This window comes from Leptonotus elevatus, chromosome 10 (assembly GCF_054856555.1).
Source record: "Leptonotus elevatus isolate MCC_2025b chromosome 10, RoL_Lele_1.0, whole genome shotgun sequence".
NCBI lineage: Eukaryota > Metazoa > Chordata > Actinopteri > Syngnathiformes > Syngnathidae > Leptonotus > Leptonotus elevatus.
This window is the reverse complement of record NC_141248.1, coordinates 8,091,748-8,106,946: the sequence shown is the minus strand read 5'-3', so window position 1 is coordinate 8,106,946 and position 15,199 is coordinate 8,091,748. Positions and strand designations below refer to the sequence as shown.

The 15,199-nt window shown below is 39.4% G+C and overlaps 1 protein-coding gene across 1 annotated transcript; it reads left to right on the top strand.

Annotated features, from left to right (window-relative positions):
* Positions 1-10,642: 10,642 nt before the first annotated feature.
* Positions 10,643-14,314, top strand: bhlhe40 (basic helix-loop-helix family, member e40). Its single transcript, XM_086088040.1, has 5 exons — positions 10,643-11,106; positions 11,194-11,257; positions 11,342-11,449; positions 11,774-11,897; positions 12,178-14,314. The coding sequence occupies exons 1-5, from the start codon at positions 11,030-11,032 to the stop codon at positions 13,032-13,034; spliced, it is 1,230 nt and encodes a 409-aa protein (XP_085944166.1). The 5' UTR covers positions 10,643-11,029; the 3' UTR covers positions 13,035-14,314.
* Positions 14,315-15,199: the final 885 nt, after the last annotated feature.

Genomic DNA, 15,199 nt, shown 5'->3' with positions numbered 1-15,199 from the left:
CACCTTTTTTTAACAATCAATTTTGTACTGAAATTCACTCCTGGGTAATGCCACTGTTGTGCTATATTGTCTCCACTTCAAAATTCAACAGTTTAGAAATGGGCTGCCTTTCTGGGTAGCGTAAACAATGAAACACCCCCGCTTCCCAGAATGACTGGTTAGTCACGTCAGGTGCTGTTGGGGAGTGTTTTTTGTTTTGTTATTTTACTCTTCGTCTAGACCTGTTATTTCATACACAATTCATGGCTTTGTAACACAACTATTTGATGTTTACTAAGGGTAATAAGCACTTCATTTTTTTTCTAAAGTGTGAGACACATTGGCCATCTATTCGTGCAACAAACAGCTACACAAATATTTTTAGCAAATGACACTTTCACTTTGACATTTTGACCAGCCCTCATGACCATATTTCCTCCTGCTATTTTTTTTTTTTGTTTGCCCATTTTGTTGTTGAGGTCACGAGCACAATTGCGTCACATTACCACAAGTTAGCATCAAGAAAATAATAGTATAAGTGTTTTTTTTTAAGAGAGCATGTTGTGAATCTATGTGTGTCATTTGGCCTTGGTTGTTTCAGGTTTGGAGAGAGTTAAATTTGACAATAAGACGGTTACCTTTGAGGAGCACATCAAAATTGCGCACATCATGTGGCATTACCTATTCTTCATCGTCCTGGTGAAGGTCAAGGGTTCAACTGAGTACACTGGCCCTGAGAGCTATGTGGCTGAAATGATCAGGGTAAGGTTCTCTTTGCCTCTCAACATTTAGCAATAAGTTAAAATGGATTAATCTGCAGCAGAGTTCTATTTTACCGCACAAGTATCACACAGTGTTGCCTTGACGCTTTTGAACCAAAAGCAGCAAGTCAGCATTATGTAATTCCATCCCCTTAAATTCTTCTGAAGTATTACTGCATGACTCGGCTTTGTGACTAGAGAATTAACATCCAGACCGTCTGCCTCTGGCAAGTATTGCTTAATCCCCCAGGCAGCTTGGCAACATGCATGCACACGCACGCTCGCACACCACAAAAGCGTTATTGACCGAAATTTGACCATTTTCTGTGTCATGCCTTGGTACACTACTGGAAGGGTTCTTCAGCGATCCTCCACAGCTCCGTCATCATTATGACCATAGTCAAATCAACCACACCTTTACAACGGATCCCCGTGAAGACGTCTTTTGAGCTTGTGAAAGAGGAGAAAAATCACAGGGTTAGGTCAGGTTAGTTGGGAAGTTGGTCCAGAATGGAACTTTCAAATGCTCAGGACGTAAAAATAATAATAATAATAATAATAATTTTTATTTCAATATAAAGCAATATTCAAATTCAAAGTAAAGTACAAGAAATGAAAGGGGACAGAAAGAAGTAAAACTTGTTTTGTCTGCCCCTGATGAACTCAACAAAAACCAACAACAACACAAAATGAATGACAGCGAGCGGTCAAGACGCTTTCATTGTAAAAGTACTACAAAATAATTTTGTAAACTATGTGTCCTTGAGCTTTATCTATTTTTGCACTAATTGTGCTTTTATTAAAAACAATTAAAATGCAAATAGACTGAGAAGATTTTGTTTTACAATCCAGATTGTTCCGCAGACTGACACCTTGAGTTGAAATACATCTTTCTTTTTGTTTTGTTCTATATTTAGGTTTGGAAAAAATGTCTGTTCCTCTTAATTTGTACTCACTTTCCCTTTTTGTGAATTTAGTTTGTATATTAACTGGTAAGATTTCATGATGGGCTTTATACAATATTTTAAGGCGGTTTAACTCCATCAATTCATAAATTTTTTAAAGTTTTTAGTTGTATAAATAATGGATTCGTGTGGTCTGTGTATCCACAACCGCAAACAACACGAAGAGCACAATTCTGTAAAAGAACGATGGATTCAGTGTCGGCGTTGTAAGCAACAAGCAATTTGTCATGATGAAGCATTTGTTCTATAAACAACTCTCATCTCTTCTCACGCACTGAACAAAGCAAATGCAGCAAGACCTCTTTGCAGATGCACTGTTTACTTCTGCCCTACATTGAAAGTGAAAACTTGTAATTGACAGTTTGGGTTTGAAATGTATTTTTTGTAACTTTTCGGACACATGTTGTACAAGTATACCTATTTGTCAATATAACCAATGAACAACTAGGTGTCACAGTGCATACGAATATCAAGTGCCCTTTTTACATAAAAATTTAAATAATTGATTCACAAAAGCAATCCAAGCAGAATATAAGAAAGCTGTTGCTTATTTTTTATTTTGTGCCGCTATCATGTTTTCCTCACTGGACCCTATCTTGCTCACTCCATTGTCATTTGTCTTGACGTGTTTCTCTCAGTCTTGTGAGCAACCACCTGATTTGGGATTAACCTCCATCCTTACTCCTATTAACCTCACGGCCTGTTGAACCAAAATGGAGTTGTCAAGGGTGCATTGTTATCAACAACTTTAAGAAGTTTGGAGAGCAGACACATCTTGTGTTTAGCTGTCTTTTTTTTTTCTTCCAAAGAAGCTTGTGTTGTTTCTTGCTACTTGCTAACAAACGTGAATGTACTTTAACGAAACAGATTTAAAGTCACCTCTCAGGGCCAGTTAGCTAGCTAACAAAAACGGCAGCATTTCTCTGTTTTCTGATTGGTTGGTCAAAGCAACTTAACTTATTTTTTTGCATAAAGTACAAAAGTAAACAAATACAAATCCAAGAAAGTTGTTTATAAAACTGAAAAAGCAAAGTGCATGTAAACTTAAATAATACTGTACATGGAAATGAAAGATGAAATGTGAATCTGTTCTCATATTTATCTTTTGATGTCAAGCCGAAATTTTTTGATTCTACACCAAAAATAAATAAATTTTCCTCTCTGTTGCGATATTTTCGGACGGGATTGCGTCAAAACTATTTGTGATTGTGTCTATTAAGGTCTGTCTCCTATTTGGTTACATTTTATTCCGTGACGAAATAGTGTGGAAGAAGCATCAGGAGAGAAGACGGTGGAAAGCGGACGACTCTGACATTGACTTAGATTGATGTCAGTAGTGGAGGAGTTGGGGTGAAGTGTTACGTATACAACATAAAACGATGACTCATTGGCCTTATTTTGATTGCGTATGTGAAACCCAGCATTTACTCAGTATGTGTATAAAAATCCAAACCTGGTGGTGTTCCCTTGTATGCTGAAATAATTTTGGGGGTCAGATTTGTAGTTTGTTTATTTATTTATTTATTTATTCAACAAAGAAAGCTTGTCAATCTTCTTCTGAGATGATGTTTCTCTGCCCGAACAGTAGTATTGTCATGACCATTGAATTGCTTTTATAATCTGAAGTCATATCTGCACTACTTAACTGTGAGACTCTGGTTCTGCTAATTACAAATGTGGCTAATATACACATTCTGTTGGCTGTTTAGAAAACATAATGCTTTGCCAAGTAAATATTTAGTTGTTTTTGTTGTTGTTTTTTAAGTGCTGAACTGAAAGTAGGACGCATAAAGCAAGATTAAAAAACTTTAAAATACTATTGACAGCATAATATTAAAAACCATTACATATATATGTTTTCTTTTTAAGTAGATAGAGGAAAGCTTTCAGCTGTTGTGTGTAGTGTTGACACCTTTCCAACGCAAGCTTCATTTACGTCCTGGAAGTGGAGCCTGCACATGCCATTTCTTGCGTCCTTTCATAATGAGTGTGTGCTACTCCTTATCTTAGTTTTGTGTTATTCCCCTTCACCATCAGTTTGTGGTGTGCGCACACGCAGCTGTATTCAAAACTAAAGCAGCGAGCAGCTCTAAAGGGCCTTGGCCACTTTGCTGTACGGTACTGGCACATTGGAATTAGATTTTTTTTTTTATCATAAAAAAACCTAGCTGCAAAAAACAACAACTAGCTATCGGTAAACAAAACTGAGTATCGGAATTGTTATCGGGGGTCAAAAAACGGTATCGGAACAACACTAGTTTTGACCACCCGTATCAGCGTACACACCGTACAGTACTTTTTCTTGGGAAACAGCGCGTAGCCACAGCAACAGCATGTGGCAAAGTAAAAGAAGTTTTACTTTAGCTTTTTCGGGAAGATGTTTAGATGAAACACCCGCAGATTCTAATTTGTATTCGGTGTTACTGAACCATTTTTGAAAAGTCTGACAATAAACTATTAAAATACTATTTTTGCGAGGCCTGATGTGCATGCAAAGTTTCATGAGTTTTCATCTGCGTTAAGACACTCAAATTTGTATTTTATTTTTGGTCGAACTATGCGTAGCCACGGCAACAGAATTTCATAGCATAACCACTAAGGTGAAAAATAAGTCCATAGATATATTCAGGCCTGGACTGTAATTAGATATGTGAAATTTTGATTATTCATTTAAACACTTGTGTTTCTCAGTAGTGACCGCATTAGTTGTAAATCGTCTTATGGCAAGGGTTTGTGGGAAAATGTGTTGAAGGGTTAAACAATGACCCCTTCATATGACTCATGTGGCTGATTTGGAGGTAGGTTCAGACAGCATACACTCACAATGGCCCGTGGTGGTCAAGTCAGTCATAGAAGTAGAATGGAAGCATGAAAGAATTCACCAAAGTTGCCCTTTTGACCCTGCTAGGTTAAATAGTCTAGTAGAGAGGTCACCAACCTTATTGACACTGAAAGCTACTTTTAGCAACTGATTATTGTGAAGGGCTACTAATTGGATACACACTTCTGAAATGATAAATTGTCTTAAATCATCTTTCATTATGGTATTATTAATAAGAATTAAATTATTCTATTTCCCCGGATGAGGGCAATGTCATTGGCCAGCAGCGATGCAGACGGGGAGCAGAATGAAATTCGAAGCCTTCAGGAAAAGTTGGAGTCTACCATGGAACTCGTGTCCATCCTCTCTGGCCAGCTGACCGAACTCAAGGAACAGGTTGGTTGCACTACATTACATATGGTGACGTGTCTGATTTTATGTGGAGAACGTTTGTCTTAAAGTTGGACAGCAAGTGTTCCATTGGATTATTAAAAACACTCATGAGTCGCAGATTGTTTGTTTGTTTTTCAACTCAGTGTCATTTGTTAGTGTTAGATTCTACATGACGTAGTCATCTATGGAATTCTACTTAGGGTTAGTATTTCTGTATTTCAGTATTTCTGAAGCCATTCAGCTGTTGAAAGCGTGTAAGAGCCTTCTCTTGCACGCGTTGCGGTTAGCGTGCTCTAGAGTTGCACAATTTTTGCAATCTCATTTTTCTAGTAACAGAATTGTACAACGGCTTTACCCTTGAAATGAGAACCGCATGTGAGGAAGTGAATGTCACCAAGCCTTTTTGACCCAGACAAGAGGAAATGATGATGTTGCTGAACTTGTGATGTGGAGCTTGCTTTTGATAAATAGAAAATAAATTTAGTTCGAATGTCACAAGGCCTTTTTCAACTAATCGTATTTCCACGTTGTCATTTCACTTTTGATGTATTTAATTGTTGCCTCAACATTTCAAAGAATATGTTATGTTTTTATTAAAGAGTGAAAAAATATATACATTTAAAAATAATAATACAGTGGAACCGCGGAGCTTGAACGCCTCGGAACTCGTACAAATCGGACTGTGACTTCACAGGAAGGAATTGTGTTCAAACTCCGAAGTACCACTGTAATTACATTTTTCATTATGGTTCGTTTTAATTTGGATTTGAGTATTGTTTTTTAAATTTAGTTTGTTTTTACTAGTTTTCAGAGCGAGTTTGTTAGTCTTCTAAGTTTTAGTTCTCCGAAAATTCGTCATTTTAGTTTATTTTTTATTAGTTTTAGTAAGTGTTTTTAAAACAACAACATTATCATTGTGTAGTAAAAATTCAACAAAAATATTATTTTCAAAACAACATTTTTTAAAACAACCATCCACAAATCAAATACAGGTGCTATATAACAGTCCACGGACTTTGAATTACAATAAGTGCATTGCTTAATACTGCTTCTTAAGTTATGCTATGTTTACACCAAACGCAGAAGGATTGTTTCTGTACAATCCATAGATTTGCAAAAAATTAAAATAACTGAACTTTCTTCGCACATCGCCTCGCGGCAGCCAATCGGCTTCGGGTACTGCGTCACACACAGCCTCCTGTCTGTAGTCACCCGGAGTGCTACAACATGGCCAGCCAGGTTCACCGAATGGTGAGCCAGGAAGTTAGCTTATAGACCCTGGTAAGTCCGTGTATTTACTTGTTTACAGCTGTCCAACTGTACCAAGGTAGCAATAGTTGTTTTGCATTAGCCAACATTTAGCACAGCCGTCTGATTGCTACTGAGAAAGTGGAAGTGCTTGAGGGACAAGTACCTCAAAGAACGGCGCTGCAGGAGAAAAAGAGTGCCTTGGCCGTAGTCCCAGTGGTGGAAGTACTCGGCGGTGCTCTCTTTTCTCGACCTCCTGAAATACTGCAGCAACACCCCTCCCCCTCTCTCCAGTGTGTGCGAATGAAGTGGCTGCATCTGGTACAAACTCCCGAGACAAAATGCCTGCGAGTAAAGCGAGGCGGAACGCTCACAACGCGTTGATGTGAACGTAGCATTTCATCTAAAGTAAAGTCACAATGGTCTCCCTTTCCATCCCTTGCAGGTTCATTGTCGACTCTAAATTGTCCTTGTGTGTGAATGGTCGTTTGTTTAAATGTGCCCTGCAATTGGCTGGTGGCCAGTCCAGGGTCGACCTCACCAACCGCCCAAAATCAGACGGGATAGCATCCAGCTCACCAGCTACCCTAATGAGAATGGAATAATTATTTACATTCAACCCATTTCACCATTCAATTTTTACATTGTTGACTTATCTTTCTCAGAATGTCTAATTTGGTCAGGCAAACTAAAGTTGACATTTTTCAAATTAGAAAAACGATTCCAAATGCTCACAACCACAATATGGGGCCAATGTGAATCACAAACGTGAATGCCAAAGGAACATAGTGAAACTACCAAACAGTTCATCCAAGACTGGCATGTGTCAAGGTGCAAACAACCAACTATAAAGTTGACTTTTAACAGAAAAGTGTGCTATGAGTCAATAGTTGACATTTTATATGAGTGTTTTTCAGTATTAGTGTTGCATATTGCGCATCTTCCGTCTGATGACGTGATAGTAGTGTACAGAAAGGATAAGCACACTTCTTTCAACATTTTCTCCCATGCATCCACGTTGTCCTCTTTTAGATGACCGAGCAGAGGAAGCAGAAGCAGCGGATTGGCCTGCTGGGACACCCACAGCACATGAACGTCAACCCCCAGCAGCCTGCGTAGGCTCGAGGGACGATGCCTGAAGCGCCTCGGATTCAGCCTTATGTCTGGACAGAGTCGTCCTCACGCCAACGTTGCACATAACCAGTGTGAGTACAGTCAATTGGAACTTAGGAGGACACTCTGTCATATAGTTGTAGTGATAATATGGTGTGTAGCTCTACTGTGTACAAATGTCAGTCATGACATTGACACTCGGCCACCATTTTCTTTCCAGTCCAGAAAATTGTTTGTGCCAAATGTTTTCTATGTAATATTACACCAGGTTTATCCATGCATGTCATTTAAATAAATAGTCACACATGCGAACTGGAGATGATGAATTGTCTAGTTTGATTAGCCTCCATTAAAAAAAAATCATTTCTATTTTAGGCTGAACAAGCAGTATTATTTGTATTTGTATTTTGTGCAATATATAGAATTAAATATGCAACTTCATGTGGATGTGAGTTCCTGTATTTTGTATTTAAGACTTGCTGGATAAAATAGGGACTTTTATTTTACTTTCAGAATTGTTGATATCGTACTGTATTTAATAAGATGACCTTATTTTTTATTTGTGTATTATTTCTTTAAATTAAATGTTTTGCACTCAATAAGAATATTTTCATAATAATGCCGTGTTGTATTTAATTTTCCTTTGTCTATGTAAATCCAAATCAAATTTTCAGTAATAACGACTTACTGTATTATTATTTCTCAGCAGTCACGTGTGTTGTATAATTGATTCAATTATGGCTTACGGAACATTTGTGTCATTCTTACCTGAACAAATATAATTAAGCATTTCTTCTCTGTTGCAGCAAACATGCTTGCTTTCTGCCTCTTCTTGTTCTGAATTATTTGTGCTTGCACATTACTTTTCATGCCCAGCTCACCCGTGACCCTTGTAAGGATAAACAATATAGAAAATGGATGGGGTTTTTATGGTGAGTCTGGTATGTCTTTATGATTGTTGCTTCTTCTTTTTTTTTTTACTGTATATATGTGTCAAATGTATTGCATGGCTATGCCGTTATATAAACAGATTTATTGGTTGATAATTGCTAATTTATACAATTGTTCGAATTTTTTTTTTTTTAATCAAGGCCATGCTGTTAAACTACCATGCTGGCTAATACTTGCTCTAGTCTAAAGTAAAAGTAAAACGGAGCAGTGACTGAGGCATGACAAGATGCCTGAATCTCTCCTCTAACAAGTCTACATGATTTGCTGCTAGAATTTATCTATGACGCCTGTTTCAAAATATGTGAAAGATAAAAAAATAAAATTTTATTTTGGGTTGTGCAAAACAGATAACTGGAACTCATGTCAGCTCACAATGTGCTATTCTCTTCTCAGACAGTACACAACCACTGACCATTTATACGAAGACAACTAGTATTCCACTTTTTCATTGCACGCTGTAATGGAGAAAATAATTACAATGTGACAACTTACACGTGATATAACTAGCCCCGGTCTCCCCTACTGTATACATATTAATACAGTATTATTATTATTATTATTATTATTATTTTTTACTATTTTCTTAATGAAGAGGGTTGCTAGCTCTAAAATGAAATATCACTGCAACCAATGCTCTTGAATTAAAAGGTTTATAAAAGTGGAAGTAGACGTACCAGCTAATTTCCGGCAAAATAGTGATCCCCCAAAGAGTTTTGTGGCAAGTCCAAATCAAAATTGAAGAAGTCTAAAACTAAATGAATAAAGATGTTGCGTGACATTTCTTTCTAACAATAAACGGGGCTCGGCGTCTTGTGACATCACAGCCCCGGGGGACACTAGGTTGTTTTTCTCGCTTGAGGCAACGTGACACGGAACAAGCAGGTTCAGTTTCGGAGTTATCATATTCATGACAGCAAGCATAAACCAACCACGTAGCAAACCCAAGCACGCTGCCAAACACTCAATGTCTGTCGACAGTCACACAACCACTTGGAAGAACGCCATGATTGTCAAAATAACCACACGTGTTTACCATCTGGCCTTTGCTGTAACGTGTTACCTTCAAATCAAATCTGTTTTTCCCCCCAAAATAAAATTACTGTACAGCTAACGTTGACATTATAGAATGTCATTGTAGGCCATTTAAATTTGTTTATGCTAAAGTAATCATTCATTGATCTCCAGAGAAATTCAAGTGAGCTGGGGGGTCTATCTATAAATATCATGCAACTTAAAAAAAAATATATACATATATATATATATATATACAGTGATATTTGGTACAGCAACAGTTATCAATTATAGATATAGTTATTTTTTGGGTGCAATCCCCCCACAAAATACAATATTGGTACAGCATAGCAGCATTACATAATACAAGTAGGCCTACATGTTTTATTATTACTGTTATTATTATTATTATTATTATTATTGTAATAAATTAGAATGTCAGTGTAGTGCCAGGTTACCAACGTGGTGCCTGCTGGCACCAGGTAGGTAGCCCTTAAAGACCACATGAGCACCCAGTGTGGGCCTATTCCAAAAATAGTTTACCAGCATTGTGATTTTCTAAGAATGTTGCGCAAGTGATCATTTGGAAATGTAAACATTGGAAGAGATTTATAGAAATAAAGTGTTACATATTGTTGTGAGAAATCCTTAATGTGATCGGAGTCATTAATTATTTATTATTGATCAGTTATTGTAAATAACTAAGCCTGTCACTAATGAGTCTTTTTAGAATTGATTTTCCTTTATGGATTCTTATACTGATGTGATCGCCCTACACTCCCCATTTTGAGGCAGTACATTTCTCGAGTTAGCCAACCCTCCCCCCATCCCTAAAAAATATTATAATAATATTAACATGATGTAATTTGAGCAAATTTGTTAGTAGCCCTTTGCACTAATCATTAGCCAGGGAGTTGCTCAGTTGTTGTTTTTTATTGAATATTGCAAAACATACAAAAATAGCCATTCTTAAAAATGACAAACCAATGACTGAAGCAATTGTTGACTACACAACAAAAGAAAACAAAATAACATGCCAGGGGGGATAAGTTTGACTTGCTCAATTTCCAAAATGTTGGTTGACCCCTGTGTAACACGATATCTGTTCACATTTTATTAATTTGTTTAGGAAACATTTTCATTTTGCGCGCTGTGTTTATGACTGCAATCCACAATAAAGGAAGTTTGTATGTCTGCTTCTCTACTTTCTGTCTTTGATGCTAAATGGGGAGTTGCGTGGTGGACAAAAGCTTGCACAATGTGTCCAGAGAGTCGGAGCGTGGTGGTACACGAGACTCGGCTCCCGTGGGTGGCGATAATAGGCTGTCCTCAGCCTGCGTGTGCGGCTGTGCGTGCGTGCACAGACAGGAAGCAGTAGCGCGGGGAGGGAGGGGGGGGGGGGTAGAGGGGGTGTTTGAAAGCGCCGTCCAACACGTGAGGCTCATGTGATGGTCTTCACAGTTGCACAGTGTGTTGGGAGACGAGGGACGTGCCTGAAGTCACAGGACTCGTTCGACACGTAGGCATCGAGCCACCCGCCCATTCCTCGCGCACACTCAGTCGGGCCACGGACGGAATCCAGAACTGCGGTCCGGTTCGCACACCTCACAAGGGTGACAAACACGCGCGGTGCACGCAGCTCCCAAAGGACAAAAAAAGAAATAGAGCGTGTTGCCAACAAACCGGAGCTACAGGAATACCGAAAGCTTTTGGGGGATTTTTTTCGCTTTGGATCTTTGCGATTTGTTGTATGTTTTTAATCATTTGACTTTTTGTATTTGAGCAACATGGAGGGGATTACAAGGGCGCAACCCACACCATGTGTGCCCAAACGCCCATCGATGGATATCGCTGACATGCAGGGGTAAGGATTACATAACAAACACTGTTTGTGCAACTACATGAAAAACGTTCAATCCTGAATTTTGCCTTAATTCACTTCTCTCCAAAGGATGGATTTTCCTATTTACGTGTACAAGTCAAGAAGGGGCTTAAAACGCGGCGATGACAGCAGGGTAATTTCAAGTTCCAATGCACTTTTTCTCTTAAATGAAAACTCACTATCGATGTCAACGTGAGCGTGTGATTTATACGTGCAGGAGACTTACAAATTGCCACATCGACTCATCGAAAAGAAAAGACGAGACAGAATCAACGAATGCATTGCTCAGCTCAAAGATTTGCTACCAGAGCACCTCAAACTAACAGTAAGTGTTTTGTTGTTGTGTCTTTTGGTTGCATGGCTGTGAAGCTAACATACCTAAACAAATAAACAAAAAACAATTAAAAATACATTTAAATGGAAAGCACAAAAAACGACAGTTTATCTATAAGGGTTTTTGTACACATTTAAAATAATAATAATTATATAGTTTATATATGTATATTTTTGTACCAATACTGAATTTTGTTAGACGTCATGGATTGCCTTGCATGACTTCCCCGGTGCAGGAGGCTTAGCCTCTGTTTGGCTGCTGAATGTGTTACATAAGAAAGATCAACATTCTTATCGAAGGTCTTCCTGTTTTTAGACGCTGGGTCATTTGGAAAAAGCCGTGGTACTGGAACTCACTCTGAAGCACGTGAACGCCTTGAACACCGTGCTGGAGCAGCAGCAGCAGCAGATCATGGCACTGCAAAAGGACTTGCAAATAAGTACGTCACAGAATATGTGTGTGTATATTGTGAACCCCCGTTTATTGCAGCAGATACATTCTAGACCCGCAATAGTGGAAATCCGCAATTATGGAGAAACCATATTGAATTTATTTTTTTAAGCTTTGAATTAAACATTCCGTATTTAAGGCCGTTTTACTGTATAGTAAATTTGACTCTATTTAGAGTGAGACCAAATAATTAAATTTAGTTTGATGGGAAACTTGAAGTTGTGTGTGATACCTTTTAGAGTAACGTTGTTCCTTCTACATTGCACCAGGTGACCATGGTGGTGACGGCCCGGAAATCAGCGAGCAGATGTTCCGTTCGGGATTCCACCTGTGCGCAAAAGAGGTCCTCCACTATCTAGCTCGCCAAGAGAGCAGTCAGGACCTGATGCCATCCCACGTCATCAGCCACATCCACAAGGTCGCTTCGGAGGTACTACAACATCAAAGCGACGCACTCGCAAGCGAGTCCATCTTTCAGAGTTCGGAGAAACTGAAGAAACCCGCAGAGCAGCCCTCCAGAGCTACCGAGGGCACGTCGAAGAACTGCGTTCCCGTCATTCAAAGGACTTACCCTGGCGGGATGGGGGAGCAGAGCGGCAGCGACACAGACACCGACAGCGGCTACGGGGGCGAACATGACAAACGTGACCCCAGAGCGCTGTGGTCGGACAACCGCAGAAAGGAGGGGGAGCACAAGCACGCTACGTCCGAGCGGACGGCCGATGGCATCAAGCACGAGGTGGGCGAGCCTCGAGCGAAGAAGTTGCGGTCTGACTCCTCTGAGGACGAAAACCCCTCTGGTCTTCCAGCCGGAACCCCTGGCAGCTACGTGGCTTTCTCCCCCAACCAGCACCCCCTCTGCCTCCCGTTCTATCTCATTCCCCCTGCGGCTGCGGCGGCGTACCTGCCCATGCTGGAGAAATGTTGGTATCCTGGGGGCATGCCAGTAATGTACCCTGGCATGAGCGCCTCCGCTGCCAACTTATCCCCAGAGACACTCTCCCCACCTCCTGTGATGTCCCAGAGGGCGGGGTCTCCAGTTTCACGCCAGAGCTCCGAGGACTCCCCTGTACTTCACAAAGCTTTAAAACAGGGCTCCCCATTAAACTTGGAAACCAAAGAGTAACAGTTTTGAAACAAAAGAGGCCCTGAACTTTTAAACTACCAACCACCATCTATCATCTGCTCCTCCATGTGGCTTTCCAAGGGTCATGCCCACCTGTTGCATGGCTCTGAAACACTGTGAACCTGCAAGAATGAGTGTAGCAGAGACTCACTTCTCTGCACTCAGTGTTGAATGTCAGAGGTGAATCCAGAATGTAAGGGACATAAGATCCCACCCCACAAAAAGGTATATACCACAGGTGTCAAAGACCTGGCCCGCCACATCATATTCAACTTCCATGATCCTTGCTAAAATCTTGACCAAATTTCCAAATTGTTTGACTTCTGATTTCAAAACGTAATCCATTAATAAAATGAGATGGTTAAACATTTATTTGGTTCCACCGTCATAATGGCAAAAATAGGTTGACACCCCTGGTATATATATACAGTAGGCTATATATGTGCTTTAGACCTGTCTATTTGCGCACACGCACACCTGTCTATAATGAATGTAAGGATTAAACAAAAGCCCCTTGTACTATACAGTAGACGCTGCTTGGACTCATTTGATCTGCTGTAGTTCCAAGAACAACAGATCTACTGTTTTTGTCTTGGAACTGCAATTTATACCTGATTTGTATTATATTTTTATTAACAAAATTCCTTTTCGTGTTGACCACCGTATATCACTCATACTCCGGCTATCTTGGGAGATACGTTTATGAGTGTTTGCAAATAATTCAGGGCGTCGTCACTGTATGAGGCGTGTCACTCGTGATCTGTTGAAGTGAGCATACATGCTTTAAAAAAATTTTTTTTTAATCCTTGTGACACATGACTTATATGTGCGTCGAAATGGATCTCCTGCAGTCGTGTTCTTTTTTGTTAATGCTACTCTCTACATTTTTATTTTTGATACGTGACCTAATGAGTGTATTTGCGTCGCCACCCGAGGAGGGTTTATGGTAATCGTGTGCTGTAATGCCAAGTGTGTACATAGCTTTCGTTTTCAACCCAACTTGTGTTGTCTCTCAAATTCCAGATCAAGCCAAGCCAGATCTCCACGTATGTTTGACTCTTTTAGTGCAGACGCACTGACGATACATTTTTCATGCATTTAGCTTTAAAATGTTGTGTCTGTGGCAAACAGAGTGAATGTAAAGTTCAGACAAAAGTAGGAATAGTTTTCTATAGAAAGAGGTACTTGGGATTTTTATTTTGAAATATAACAGGCTCGTTGGTCGGAATTTTGTAAAGTATTATTGATATAAAGTATTAATAAAGCTTCTTTTTATTTGACCCTGTGGAATCCACCGCCTGTTGGTGTATGTGTTGTAGCCAGCCCTCCTGACAGCTCTCCGTAACATCACATGCTTACATAACACTTACATAACCCATAAAGTAGTCAAGTCAGTGGCCGTAAATCAGTAGCATGTCTTAGATTACAAGCTGTAAACATATCAAATTTTGAAAGATGTCAAATGAACTATGCATAGAAGTCTTCGCAGAAATGCACAGTAAAACTTGCACTCATGGTTCCGTTTTTTTTTGGGGAGGGGGGGGGGGGGCTGCGTAATGATCACCATTAGATGACATTAACTATAAGAAACCGACATTGCAATTCTTGCTCTTAGTTAAGAAGACAAGGTAAGTTTAGGTTTGATCAATGTTCAATTTAAATATAATTTACCTAATACTGAATGACATTTTTTAAATGTCATAGCCCATAGATAGATGGATTGTATGACTATTAAATGACTATCCCATTCACGAATGCATAAAAGGATTGAGAACAAAAAGAAAGAAAGAAACTGACAAAGGAATAGCGCCCCTTTTCATTTTGTAGCTTTTGTTGTTGTTTCAGTAGCAGAAGTGTGGCATACATTGAAAGTTTCCACCATATGTGTGTATGATTCTAAAATTGACCCTATTTTGTAACTTCGACGGCAAATAGAATACAGCATTACCAACTTCATAAATTCAGCCTTCGTCTCGCTGACTTGCTGATTCTTATAAGCACAACAAAATGGACGGCTATTACCACCTAGTGGTAATTTATTGCATTTCAGCTCGCAAGCCCTCATTTTCACAGAACAACTAGTCCTCGTTTTACGACGGTACAGACAAACGACATTTCAAGGTTGCAAACTGTCAATGACCATGATGACTAGTTTGCGCAGCGGC